At 43.6% G+C, this 13,627-nt stretch overlaps 1 protein-coding gene across 3 annotated transcripts in view; it reads right to left on the minus strand.

The window, feature by feature from the left end:
• dop1a (DOP1 leucine zipper like protein A) overlaps positions 1–13,627 on the minus strand; it is a 31,881-nt gene that overhangs the window by 4,281 nt on the left and 13,973 nt on the right. For all 3 annotated transcript variants that reach the window (XM_085290855.1, XM_085290856.1, XM_085290854.1), the window contains 20 exons: positions 12,203–12,469; positions 10,040–10,562; positions 9,616–9,899; positions 9,378–9,530; positions 9,203–9,303; positions 8,806–9,071; positions 6,590–8,711; positions 6,249–6,360; positions 5,819–6,001; positions 4,604–4,729; positions 4,210–4,344; positions 3,856–3,911; positions 3,606–3,710; positions 3,172–3,238; positions 2,889–3,033; positions 2,386–2,465; positions 1,090–1,199; positions 764–913; positions 448–509; positions 97–249 (listed from right to left, as the gene is read on the minus strand). In XM_085290855.1, the coding sequence (XP_085146981.1) occupies positions 97–249; positions 448–509; positions 764–913; positions 1,090–1,199; positions 2,386–2,465; positions 2,889–3,033; positions 3,172–3,238; positions 3,606–3,710; positions 3,856–3,911; positions 4,210–4,344; positions 4,604–4,729; positions 5,819–6,001; positions 6,249–6,360; positions 6,590–8,711; positions 8,806–9,071; positions 9,203–9,303; positions 9,378–9,530; positions 9,616–9,899; positions 10,040–10,562; positions 12,203–12,469 (5,200 nt within the window). The remainder of the gene's footprint in view (positions 1–96; positions 250–447; positions 510–763; positions 914–1,089; positions 1,200–2,385; positions 2,466–2,888; positions 3,034–3,171; positions 3,239–3,605; positions 3,711–3,855; positions 3,912–4,209; positions 4,345–4,603; positions 4,730–5,818; positions 6,002–6,248; positions 6,361–6,589; positions 8,712–8,805; positions 9,072–9,202; positions 9,304–9,377; positions 9,531–9,615; positions 9,900–10,039; positions 10,563–12,202; positions 12,470–13,627) is intronic.

A 13,627-nucleotide genomic window follows, 5' to 3' on the forward strand; every position in this document is an offset into this window, starting at 1 on the left:
ACGTTAGAAGAAAAAATACCTAATAACTTCAGCTGGGCTTTCAGGCGACAGATAATATTAAGGAACTTCAGAGTGGTGTTTTCTGTGTGAGGTTACCTTGTATGTCAGGCAGATATTTCTGATACTGGTCCACTTCGCTGCTGTAGATGGTGAAGGCCAGACGTTTAAGCAGCATGGCCCTCTGCTCCAGCTCAGCATCTCTGTTGGTGAACAGACTCAGGGAACTGCTCTGGGCTACAGCCACCCGAGCTAACAGGAACACACACACACACACAAATGTGACGTGTTATTACTTCACCTGCCACAGTCTTTTAGCTTTTAATATCTGTAACATATTAGAATGTTTTGAGCCGTCAGTAAGTGGAGGGAGGGGGGAGTGGTCTGATAAATGATCTGTGACTGCACCCAGTGATACATCTCCAAATTCTAATAGGGAAACTAGCTTACTCATGAGGTCTCTGAATGTGGTCTTGTCATGAGTCATCAAGTGGTCAATGATCGCTCTCCAGCTGCAAAAATGAGGAAAATTATGGAATAATTTCTACAAGCACAGCTTTGTTATATTTGGCAACAGATGCAAAACTAAACATAGTGAAGCTTTTACTTTAAAATCTCTCTCTTATGTAGATGAAGTGTCTTTGTTTATAATTCTATCCCCCTTCAATTGTGATCTCTTAAGTGCATTTCTCTCTTGTAATAACTTGCATTACAGCTGTACAAGTCTTCACCCACACACAGTTAGTTTCCTCTCCTTCCTACTCACTGGCTGACGCAGGAGGAGTCCATCTGGAAGAAGGTGTGGTCCATGAAGAGGTCGAAGGCCTCCTTCTTCCAGGCACGCCGGGTGTACTGATACCCACTTAGACTGCTCAACAGTTGGATACAAGCCCGGTAGCTGGGGGCGTTGTGAGCGCTGTCAGAGAAAAATTAGGAATGACCAGGATGTGAAGCATCCATGCAGACATTCAATGCGTTTTATTATTGATTATCATTACTAAATTTTTTTTTTTTTTTTAAAGAAGAATTTACATAGTGTTATTTCTCAATGAGGACAAAAGCAGCACACAATACAAAGAAGCTCATCCACACCTGTGGTTGCGGAGGTAGGGAACTACGTAGTGCATGATATTAACCAGCAGCGGAATCACCTTCTCCTTCTCATCACTGTAGAACACCATGTCCAACAGATGAGCCAGCACCTGGCGGATACAGCCAACATTCATTGTGTTGTTTACATCAAAATCTTAGTAAATGGGACAAAACCAAGCAACATTTTTCAAAAGTAGAGAGCAGATAGTTGCGGCCACTGAGCCTCAACACCTGCTTCCTGTGTTGTTTGGTTGTAGGAAAAAAAAAAGCCATAAGACAGAGACGGGGGGGATATCCACCCAGGTGAGCAAACATTTTTAAATAACATGCATGTTCTGATGAGTACAGAAGTTAAAGTTGATTATGATAATGCTTTAAAATGACTGCTCAATTAACTGCTGAGTGATGCTTCCAAAAGAAGTTGTAAAAACCACATCACACCAAAGAGACTTAAACTGAAGCATCCTTGAACACCATCCAACCACTGCATTGTGCGTTTTTTATGCTGTCATAGTTTCCAGTGCTTGCACACCTTAATATTCTTCTTGAAACAGTAAGTTTCTCATTCATTTGTGCATATTAAGGTTTTGGACATAGTAGCATGCTAAACAGCGCTCTTTTCTCGCACAGTTTCCCGCTCTTTGGCTCTTTATTTACAAACCACATCACACATCAAACATGTTACTGATATGATACATATTTGACTGCATACTAACTTTCTTTTTGCTTAAATAAATGTGTTTTTCACAAAAGTCATGTACACTCCACATTTTGTCACATTCTTTCTGCCATTAGGTACTTTTATCCAAAGAGTGAAAAATAAGAAATGACCATCACACTACTCACCAGCTACCAGATGCATAGACTGCAGTGCAGGACATATTTGATGAACTGCCTTATATGCATCCATCCATCTATAAACTGCATCCATGAAGCATGGGCAATATCTGCGTAATGAGCTCCACTCTGAGCTAAAACAGCCAAAACATTGGAGGTGGCCACCGATTTCAATTATCCACCTCCTCCAAAGCATAACACTTAACTCAGCACATGAATTTATTGGTTCATTAATAATGGTTTAAGAGTTTGAGAGGTGGTTATAAATCAGCTCTAAGAAGTTCAGATGGACCGTGGGGGTGTGCTTGATAACGACAGGCCTAAACATTGCTGGTAAATATGAGCGAGAGCAGTTTGAAGCATAATCAAGACGAACAGTGGAATGACTGATGGCACTGACTGATGGCTTGAGAAACAAAGACAGGGTTGAACTGAGTCACAGACACTCAGGTGTTTTACCTCGGCCAATAGCGTGAGGGCGTGCACACTGTACACTGATGGAGTGAAGCTGGAGGCCTCCATCACTGTGAGCATTAAATCTACAAAACACACATACCAAACATTAGCAGCAGCTACACAACAGATAATAACACATCCACGCTGAAGCACCCCAAAACTATTCACATTTCACATGTTTTCAGACATGTTAGCTCCTGTGAACACAAGTTTATACGTGCTTTGCTTGAGCTGAGTTACGTTAAGAATTATTGTCTGGCATTCAGATTAAACCCGAAAATGTTAGCTACATTTATGACTCTGCTATCTGAATTCACAGAATTACCGAAATCATCTTTAAAAAAAAAAAATCAAGACGTGAAAAGGAAAACCAAGAAACACATTAAACCATCCATGGCAGAAGCAGAGAATGTAGTTGGTGTCAAGGCCAGACATGTTTAGTGTGACTATCAAGCAACATAGCTAACAGCCTTTTCATGTATGATCGTAAAGTTCAGGCAGCGCACCTTCTACATCAGCTTCCAGGTTGGTTCCATCCACAACGATCTGAGGAGAAGGTTTCACCTCCAGGTTCCTCCTCAGCCACGTGGTTTGCTCCAACGAGGAGCCTGCAATCGTCCCAATAGCCTCCACCACTTTATGGGTCACGTCCTGAACATACAAATGATTTTGATTCCCTCAGTGTTCTTGTTGTGCTTAATTTGATTGTATCCAGCACGTTATAATCCGGCATGTCTGTAGAGCATGGACTTGTCACATTATTATCTACAATCTGGCTGCAGTACCTACCTGCAGCTCTCTCTGGTCCTTCTTGCTCTCCAGATTAGGGTTCTTCAAAATGAACTCGTTTAGAACTCTGGAGAAGAAAAACAAAGGAGCAAAGGTATTAAATAAGTTAAAATTAAAAACTGTATTTTGGAAAATCCTGACAGAGACCTTTATTTACCCCAGTTACAAAATAAAAGAGACATTTTGTTGAAGCAGGACTCTATCAGAGTAAGCTGTATCTTGTTTGCTTAGTATAACTGGTTCTACTTGCCCTGTTAAATTTATAGCATTAAGACTTTCTTTAACTATTTCAAAATAAAAGCCTTCTAGAGCTAAACTGGACAGAAACACAGAAAACAGCTTTATACAAAGAATGACAAAGCAAAGTGAATCATACCACTGTTTACTCAGTTTATGTTTACTGGACTACTGTAACACCCAGGAGAGAAACGTACCCCAATATGAGAAACTGTCCTGGAGCGGGCAGGCCCAGCTGTATAGAGTCCTTCAGCAGTGCCAACAGAGATGGCCAGCTATCAACCAAACTGGAAACAGGAATCCTAACACAGAAAGAGGCAACATCATAAATTCAGAGTGGTTAGTTGTTGTAATTATACACACAAGGAAAGAGTGTATTCTATGTATATCGGAATTCAACAGATATGGTGTCTAATTATAGAATTATGTGAGAAGCTGTGTACTCACCTCTGGACATAAGAATAGAAGAACTGCAGCATGCAGACCTCTAGAGAGAGGTGCTTCTGGAAAGCAGAAAAAACAGTTATTGTAATGACTGAACTCTAACTGAAAGACTTCAAGTTATCCTATGAGAAAAGGTATCAAAATTAAAAAGCGCCCCTCTAAAACAAACTGTAAAGCCTCTGAAGCAGAAAATCATGGCAACAATTACCACAGTTCTTCATTTTTACTGACATAAATCATAATAGTCTCTTGATATTCACACGAGTACATTCCTGTCCTAGCATTGTTATGCAAAATTTAGAAGTGAGACAAAAACAGATAAAGACTGGCTTGAGCAACAAACACCAAAACACCAACCTTGTCCTTGGCGATAGCAGGCGGCTGTTTCAGGACCTCTTTGACTGTTTGCATAACAGTCTCAGTGCGCATGGCGCTGACAGAGCGAACCAGTTCAACTAGCAGCAGCTGCTCTTCACTGGCTACAGGAATCACCTGAAAGAAAGTCATTCAGACTCAATGGAAGAAATACAATGATTTCAAGAGTGTAATCAAATTGAGGCATACTGGACCCTGGTTAAACACTCCTATTAAGAGAAAGAGAACAAATGTGAAAATATATAACTTCAGCATGCTTTTAGAAATAACCACACTTTTTCCATTTACTACAGCAAATAGGAAAAATATTTTGTGTTATTTAAATAGCTTCAAATGGGGGCATTGAGACAATCGTCCACATTTTAATTGTGTATACCTTATTTCTGACTGGAGTCTTGACCTGTTTCCTCTCATTCCAAACGTAGGCTATAGCTGCCATGAAATGAGCGCCATGATTCATGGAGATTGGACCCAGCAGCTCTAGGATCTGCTGACGGAGGTTCTGCAGGAACAATGCACAAACATTAACCATACTTCTACCATCAACATCCTATAATTTCAGTCTATCTTGCAGAGCTCTGATTTCTCCATGATACAGCTGCAAACAGTTTACTTCCCTAAAAGTTCTTGGCTCACATGTCATATTCAAATATGTATAACACGCAACTTTCCACAGTGAGCATATAAGTGACACAATAAACTGTTAAAGAACATTTAAACTGGGCCTTGCACTTCGGATATGTAAAGTCGGTTACAAAAGTAACCAAGTTATTTAGTCCTAATTATTCCTCCATCAGGGACTCGGGGCCTGTAATAGTTACAAGTTATTTCAATTGCAGGATACGATTCACCACGATATCTCTGCGAAATTACATTTTCCATCCCACCTCAGTAAAACATGAAATGTTATCTGCAAGGGGCAAATAATTATCTATAACTGCAGAAAGAAAATCCTTAAGCACCAATAATGAGATTCTGTTTTAGTATTGCTTTATGAGTTATAGAGCCAAGCAGCAACTCTTCAGGTTAGGTAACAACACAAGGTTAACAGGCTATCTGGCTTTATCTGGGCCCAACTTGCAGAATTTACTGCGTCTTTGCTCATGCCTACAAATCATTGTTTCGATTTAAACCAACTATTAAGAGCAGCATCACTTCACTGGGATAGATCACCACATTAACTTACAGTGCTTGCTCCAGACCTGTCGACAGACCAGATACTAAATAATCAGATCACTGTAACAGCTCTACTTCTTTCCCACATGAGTTGAACGGGTAAACCAAGAATCAATAGAGCCAGCTCTTGAGTAGTCAGATAACTAAGGAGAACAAGACCAAGATAAAACTCCATTATTCAAGTTTCTGGTCGATACTTGGTCTCTGTGTCTGTGCTGATGCCAAAGGCATTTCAGATCATCTGTGAAAGAAAAAACACTTCTGAAGGTAAGTTATCTGAAATAAAATCTATTAATGGAAATCTTCTAAAAGTCTTAATATTAGAGGCTCCTTTCACCCAATTCAGTCAATTTGAGCAGTCTAACTATGAGACCAGACTGACTAGACAACCATGAATACATTTCAACTTATATACCTTAGTGGAGCCAAGGTTGATGTTAGATGTGGAAGCAGCAGAGGCAGCAGCTGGCTTGTCAGAGTTATCAGCCTGGTGGAGGACACTCCAAAGGAGGGTGACAGAAGACATGATGGTGTGGAGGATGGACAAAATGCCTGATCGAGCCTCAGCCAGGTGCTTCTGATCAACACTCACTTGTAACTAAACAGCAGAACATACAGCAAGACACTGAATGCTGGTATACTGCAAAGCTTTAGACAATGAAACAAAAAATGTGTAAAACCTCATTATGATTATCCTCACTAATGTATCAAATAAGGAAACCACTATTCTAAAATATAGGGGAGGCATTGCTTTGTGTAAATGAGTCTATGTAAAGTCTGTGTAAATGTTCACTGAGGTATCAGAATGCAGTCTGCTGCAATCATGTGGTGCATGATGCCCTCACCTGGTGGTACTGGGAGGTGGGATCCAGTAGGCAGTAATGGATGATGGCTGTCACGCCCTCTAGCAAAGTCAGAATCAGGTCAGGAGGAATGCAGAGAGCCATCCACTGTGGTCTAAAAAGCACAGAGAATAAGCAGTTTAAACATGAAATATTTCAAATGAACAAAAAAGCACAACATTTTACACAATTATAGAGGCATTTTAGAGAAAATTACTTGCAAGTGAATCACTACATAAGATGGTCAAGGCTGCCCTCTGGTGACCAAGCCATGCCATGGCATTTTAATGCACTGTACTGCTGATCTGTTACATAGTTAACAAGATCCATCTAGACATTAATACCTGGTGTCAGTGATCCCGGTCTCATAGCGGTACTGCTGGAGAAGATTATCCAGGTTCCTGCACAGCTGCAGAGTGACCGAGGCCACAACCCTCCTTAGGACTCTCCCCATGTAGGGTAGTGTGGCTGTGATGAGTCCGATCCACTGTGGGTGCATCTTGCACGCGTGGTGCTGATGCAAGGCCCTGATGACCGAACAAAGGAACATACCCTGTGCTGTGATAGGCTGTCCATGGAGGTACTGCAGTGATGTCATTGGCTGCTGAGGGTTGACATGCTCCACTTCCCCACCCAATATCTCAAACCCTGCTCCAACACTGCCTCCAGTCCCTCCACCTCCTACCCCTCCTACTACAGGTTCTGCTCCTTCATCAGCTGGCAGAAGGACCCTGTGCTCAAGCACAACAAGACTCTGCAGCAGTCTGAGCAGCTGGGCCTGGACTGCACTACAGCTGTCTATCTGGTCTTCTGACAGGTTGATAACGCTGTCCTCAGATAGACCTTCTTCCACTGTGGCCATGTTGACCCCTGCCACCCTCTGTTCGTGCCATTTCTGAGCACTGAATATGGAAGAGAGAAGGCAGTGTAGAACCACCTTCTGAACTTTGCACTTAGAGAGGACATCGCTTATAAAACTAGCAAAGCCCTTCGCTGAGCCACCTGTGACTTTGGCTAGCTCGCTGAAAAGGAGAGTTAAAACCTCCACACTGGTTAACTGCATGGCCCGGTTCCCTGCCAAGTCCTGAGGGCCTGCAGGCACATGAGCAGAGTAATAACTTCTTAGGAAGTAGAGACAGAGTGAGATGATGATCTCCAGGTACATGGCACTGCGGAATGAATGGGAGTGGGAGTCCTGGGAAATGGGGCAGTAAAAGTCTTTGCCCATGACAGAAACACGGTGACGGGCTAGGAGGTTTTGAAGCAAAGACAGCTGTGGGGTGTAGGTGTTGTTGATGCTGGTGGTGGAGATGGCGCTCACAAACCCGGAGGGAGCAGCTCTAAGCATGGCTGCAATGGCTGACAGGGCGTGGAGTGCCCGGGAAGAGTCATAAAGCTGGAGGTAGAGGAGGACGTGCTGGTAGAGGGGGTGGATGTTAAAACGAGGTGGGGCAGAGGATGATCTGCGTCCTGTAACGCTGACACCCCCAACAGTCATCCCAGAGCCCCCGCTGGGAGAGCCTGTGTCGCTCTCTATCTCTGACACCTCACCTTCCCCGCAGCTGTACCAGTTTTCTAGATCTAAACTATCACCAAAGAAAATACTGGGTGGGCGCAGTTTGTCTGCTTGATTTGCCTTCCTCTGTCTCTCCTCTTCCTTCCTCTTAATCTTCTTGATCTTTGGCTTTGCCCCTGGAGACTTGTCTGCCAGCTTCTCCATAATTTTCCCTTTAAGGCTAAGCTGGATGCTGCTATGGCTACGTTTGCGGGCCTGAGAGTCATCCACCTGAAGGGTGTGGTCTGGGGTGGCCGGGTTAGAGCTGTCTGGCAAAGTGACAATGGAAGGAGAGGAACTATGGCGGGTAATGCCCTCTTTGTGCTGTCCGTCTACTGACGCAACAGCTGGTGTGATGGTGAGAAATTCCAGTGTGCCTTCAGCCAACATCTCCGGCACAGTCTGGTGGTTGGAACAATGAGGAAGCCCAGAGTCCAGGCGGGTACCAATGGATATATCCGAGGAGGTGCTGTCAGTGTCAGTTTGGGGCCAGTTTTCAGGTGGATATGATACTTCAAGAGAGCCGTCATCAACTAGCTGTAGAACTCTGTCGATGAGTTCACCTAAAACACAAGACACAACTTCCTCTATAGAATCCTCAGAGGGGTCATCTGAGGATCCAGGTTGTGGGTCTGAGCCATTTATCATGCATTTGACTCCCTCTGGTTCCTCAAAGCTGCCATTTTCCACTGTAGAAGAATGAGAACCAGTGGAGTCTGAACTCTGAGGCTCCCCCTGTTGGTGAGCAGGCTGATATTCACCAGCTAGATGCAAGTTCTCACTGCTCAGACTCATTATGGACAGGCTGTCACTCAATGGGTTTACAGTCAGGCAGAATGGCTCCATGTCACCCACTGTCAAACCTCGGAGATCCTCTTGTCCAACCCTCTCACTCTGGATCTGACTGAAGTCTAAGGAAAAGTAAGGAGGAGATAAAAGGAATATTTACATAAAGAACCAAAGTGAAGCCAAAGTTCAAAAAGACAGTTAAAGGTTAGTGCTCACTGTCTGAGAAGCCAGAGTCTCTGTTGTAAATGGGTTCTGATGGCTCCCGTTCAGGCGGTTCAGGGAATACTTGGGCTAAGTGGCGCTGCGCCTGCACCCTCTGAATGGAGACTCGGTGGGTCTTGGGATGGAGCAAGAGGAGGAGGAGTGGTTCGAGGACCCGGGCAATGTCATGTCTTTGAAGGACCTGATTCAGCCAAGCCCGACCAACTGCACTGGTACATGGATCCCAGTAGCTCAGGCAGTCCAGCATTATGAAGAGAGATCTGAGGGATAAAGACAACAGTAAGACAAAAAAGGTAAGAAAAGGAATTTAAGAAAAAGGGATCATCAAATCTACTAATGGTGGATACTTTCATCAGCACAATTTCCATATGATCAGCAGTTTCACATGTACCTGTCAAATGTGCGACTAAACGGAGAAGACTTGGTGATGTTCAAATCTCGCGTTAAATGCCACAGCACAGAGAATTTAACGTGGGCCTCCAGATGAATTTGCTGAAACAGAAACATGCTTCAGCATGGATTTCTTTTATCTGATTTTTGCCTGGTAATGTGAGCACTATGCTGACCTTGTCCCTGTGCATGAGTTGCTGGCTGATGACATCCTCGCAGATGCTGGAGGAAGGAACGAGGTTGTGAAGCTGGTAGAAAAGTTCCACACTGCGCTGATGGTGCTGAGGGGTTCCCTCATTCAGCTGGTCCCACAAAATCAGAGCCACCGACTGAGCAAAACATTAAATGGGGTTAAAAAAAATAAAGAAAAAAAAAGCCAAATAGTTCCACTGCAATCTGGAACCAGATCTCTACCTTGAAGAAGTCTGTCTTGTCAGCAATGTGCTTTAGGATTCCCTGAGTGAGCGGCGGCCTGATGACTACAGCCACTCGACCCTGGCTTGGACTCATGGGCTGGGTGGACTCGGAGCTGGCGCCAGATGCCACACTTTCAGCAGTAACCATGGCAACAGACTGGGTAAGCCCAACTAGGTCCATGAGGAGGGATATGGCTACACATTGCAGGCTGAAGTCACTGGCCAGGCAACAGGCATCCATCAGCGTCTGGAGCCACAGCGGGAGCCGGACCTGCTCACTCTCTGGATGGATGCAGGAGGGACAGAAAACATGTTAAAGACTTAACATGAATTCGTGTCAACAAACTTTCCTTGTTCTTATTTACAATGATGTACAACTGTATGCACCCATTCGTGCATTTATTAACATAGACTGCACCTACCAAGCAGTTCTTCCTGTCTGGGTGAAGACTTGAGATTCCCCTCTGCGATGTAGACGGGGAAACTGGAGCATTCAAGGAAGAGTTGGCAGGCAGCCGTGAAGGCAGCAATGCACTCTTTCTGGACCCTCCCAGAGCCCGAGCAAACCTCTGCATGATCACCATTCTGGGAGCTCTCTGAAACCAGGAGCCCTGATTGTGTCACTTCGCCTCTGTGACCCTCGACTTTGTTCACCTGCCCTGGGATAATGTATAAGGTAATGAGGCGGGAGAGAAACTGCTGGAAGTGCTCCAGACAGCATTGCATGACTGGTTTGTCCAGAGGTTTAGAATGACACGGGCCTGAGGAGCGACGGCCTGTTCTGACTGTGGAGTGCGGATGAGGGGTGTGCTCTGCCTCTTCAGGAACGTCTCCTTGGTATTGGACAAACTCTGTGAAGCCACTCTCAGAGCGACAGCTGGGAGTGTTTTCCACATCCTCGAAGACATCCTCAGTGCCAGGGCCCTCCAGAGTGGAAGGGAGAGTCTATCAAAAAAAAAAAAAGACAAAGGAAGAAAGATCGGCAAAAATGCAGGCATTATCCATCTGTAAGTGAATTATTTTCTGAAAAACTCTCAGATTTCTTATTAATGATTTTTTTTTCTATACAAAACCAAAACAAAGGTATTAAGCTGAATGAAGGGTGTAGAGATGTTTTGAAGCATCATCATGGACACTGTCACAGCAGACCCTTTGAAGTATAATTAGAAATTACATCTAAAATAGGACATCACAAATTTATCTAATAGCATTTTTTACTCCATAAGGCATTGCAGGAAATGGTAAGACACCATATGGCAAAATTTGTTGAAGTTGCAGTTTTTGCTGCAAGTTACAGAATTTGTTTCTCATTTGCAACTTACTGATATAACTTGGTTTATTACTGATATAACACTGCTCAAGTAACTCAATCTCCACCTATAATATAATCTGAAGACACTTCCAGGAAGTGCAGTGTATCGTTCATATAGTGACTTGAGCAGAAATTTACAGCCTTTGTCCATAAGAAATATGCACTCTGTTCAGTAAATAATCACTATGTGCTTAGCTATTAGTTAAAATAGTGTTAGCCTTGCAGCAGACACATAAAGTTTATGACTACACTGGTCTTTATATAGTAAGGCTGCGTACACAGCTGCTGGGCCTGATCTGAGGGAGCATCCTGCTGCAGCGAGACTGACAGACTGAAGTTCTTACATTTCTTTATTCCGGCCAACCTTTGGGGGCCTCGAGGCTTCCTGGGATATATTTTGAGTGAGGTAGCGTGTACATTATGGAGCTTGGACTCAGATGGCATGTTTGCTAGAACGTTCTCTATATGGCCCTCAGAGTGGGTGTAGGGGTGGGGTGTTAACAGTATTCAATGGATGTATGCAGAATGTTTCCACTCTGATGGATATGGCAAACCCCAGAGGCATCGCGAGCTAGTTTATTCCTCTACTTCCTCAGAGGAAAAAGCGAGCTGGGCTCAGCTGTTGGGGAACCATCTTCTGCCTTTCTACTTGTCCTCTTTCAAGCCCCTCATGGGTCTCTCTCTCTCTCTTTCTCTCTCGCTCTCTCAACAGTCATGGCCCTCTCCAGCTCTGAGCACTGGACTGACTGAACTTTAAATCATGGCTCACTAGGCTTACAAACACTTAAAACAACCAGGTTGTTGGACAGGGACCAGAAGGACCTCAACAGCCGAAAGCAGCATTTGTTCTGAATAATCTTCAAATGACTTGTGTCGAGGGAGCGTGGAATGGCAGGGCCACCCAGCCAAAGACAGCACAGGCCAGAGGGCTGGCAGGAGGCACCAAGAGGCCCTGTTCATGGACCAGGACACACCATCAGAGCCTAAGCTGATGAGTTTTTGGCCAATAACTTGTAGGGAAAGCCAGTCAAATTAAGGTTTGATCCTTGTGTTTGGCAGCAACAGGGTCTGTTTTTTTTAAAGGATCAGAGACTAAACTAAATGATCAACAGAGCTTGGCAGAACACTGACTTCTCTTTTAGTACTTTATTTTTAACTTTCAATCTCTTTACTGTCATTAACCCCGACACTTTCCAATTATTATCTTTTTCCCTTTATCAGGAACTCCAACTCCCTTTTACACCCCTGAAACATTTTGAGACATTGTAATCACCTGTTTGTCCTCCGTGTCTCTGTTTTTGTCCCTTGCTGAGTTTGATGGCTTGCCGATAGAGCTGGAGAGGCCCTGAGCTTGAGGGCCAGATGGCAGGGCCAGAGGGGAGACCAGTGGAGGTTGCACCTTGCTGAGAATCTTGGAGCACAGACGGAGGCAGTGGGTGAGCTCGCCGAGGCCCAGGGCCTGCAGGTGACAGGTCAGGGCTGCTACCATCCGCAACAGCAGTTGAGGGAGATGCTCTGTCTGGATTTCTATGTACGTCTCCTAAAAAGGTGCAAGGGACCAAAACAGAACTGAGTTGTGGAACTGAATATAATTACTGTGCATTTGAAGGCCTTAGAGGGGAACGTGATATGAAGTTATTACGCCTGTTAGCTATGCTGATGCTGGGCTTTAACTCTACAAAATTGTTAAAAGAAGACAGTTTGCTTGATTAAATATTGTTAAATACAAATTCATATATACGACTGAGTATCAAAGGGCAAGTCAGTGGAATTTTTGTGTGCTTTCTTTTTAACTTACATGAGGTGTGACCAAAAAAAGTTACAGGCCCACAAATATCAAAAAAAGTACCCGATTTAATTTGTCTGAGCTCGTTCATCTTCTTGTGCACCACTTCCACTGCTGCTGCTATTTTTATTGGCTGTATGGAAATCCCATAATGACGACCGTGTACGTCAAACATCGAGCTAAGCTGAGCAGTATTCAGGAACCAGGAGCAGGATTGTTATGATTGTTGTTAATTTAGAGTTTGACTACCGACCTGAGACATCTGAAAAGGGACATTCAGTGGAACCACCCACCACATCGTAATGTTTGTTTACCACTGCAACACAATCTTCGCTCACAACTGGCACTACATGCCACATTATGGCAAGAAATCACTGTTTTGACACACTGGAGGAGATCCAGTACATCACAGAGGCACAAGTGCAAAGGGAGAGAACAGGTCTTCCTCTGAGGGACCTAAAAATAGCAGCAGCACTAAAAACAGTCTGGAAGAGCAGGGAAAAAAAACATTTTAGACCAGAAAATTTGAATGTTCCTATTTGTTTATGATCACACCTTGAATCAATAAATTTAGTGTTGTATCGTTTCAGTGAATGACCATGTGCTAATTCTAAAGAAGAAAGAAGTGGAAAATGCTATTTGATACTGTTTATCTGTTTATGTGTGTGCATCTTATATAAAGTCTAAATAAGAAAATAAAACTATCAATTCTAAAAAATTTTTACACATCAGAACAGGACAGAATTGGGTAAACACAACCGGATATGAACAACACATGATGTCATTTATTTATTTTACAAGCAAATAAGCCAAAATACAGAAGCAGTGTGAAAGCCAAAGTATATTCTAATTTTTAACAGCTTGTAAGCTAGTCCCCTTTAGAAGAAAAAACATGAAGAAATATTTTTTTGT

This window comes from Mchenga conophoros, linkage group LG11 (assembly GCF_057382185.1).
Source record: "Mchenga conophoros isolate Kocher_MC1m ecotype Shallow Benthic linkage group LG11, M_conophoros_male_GT1.1, whole genome shotgun sequence".
Lineage (NCBI taxonomy): Eukaryota > Metazoa > Chordata > Actinopteri > Cichliformes > Cichlidae > Mchenga > Mchenga conophoros.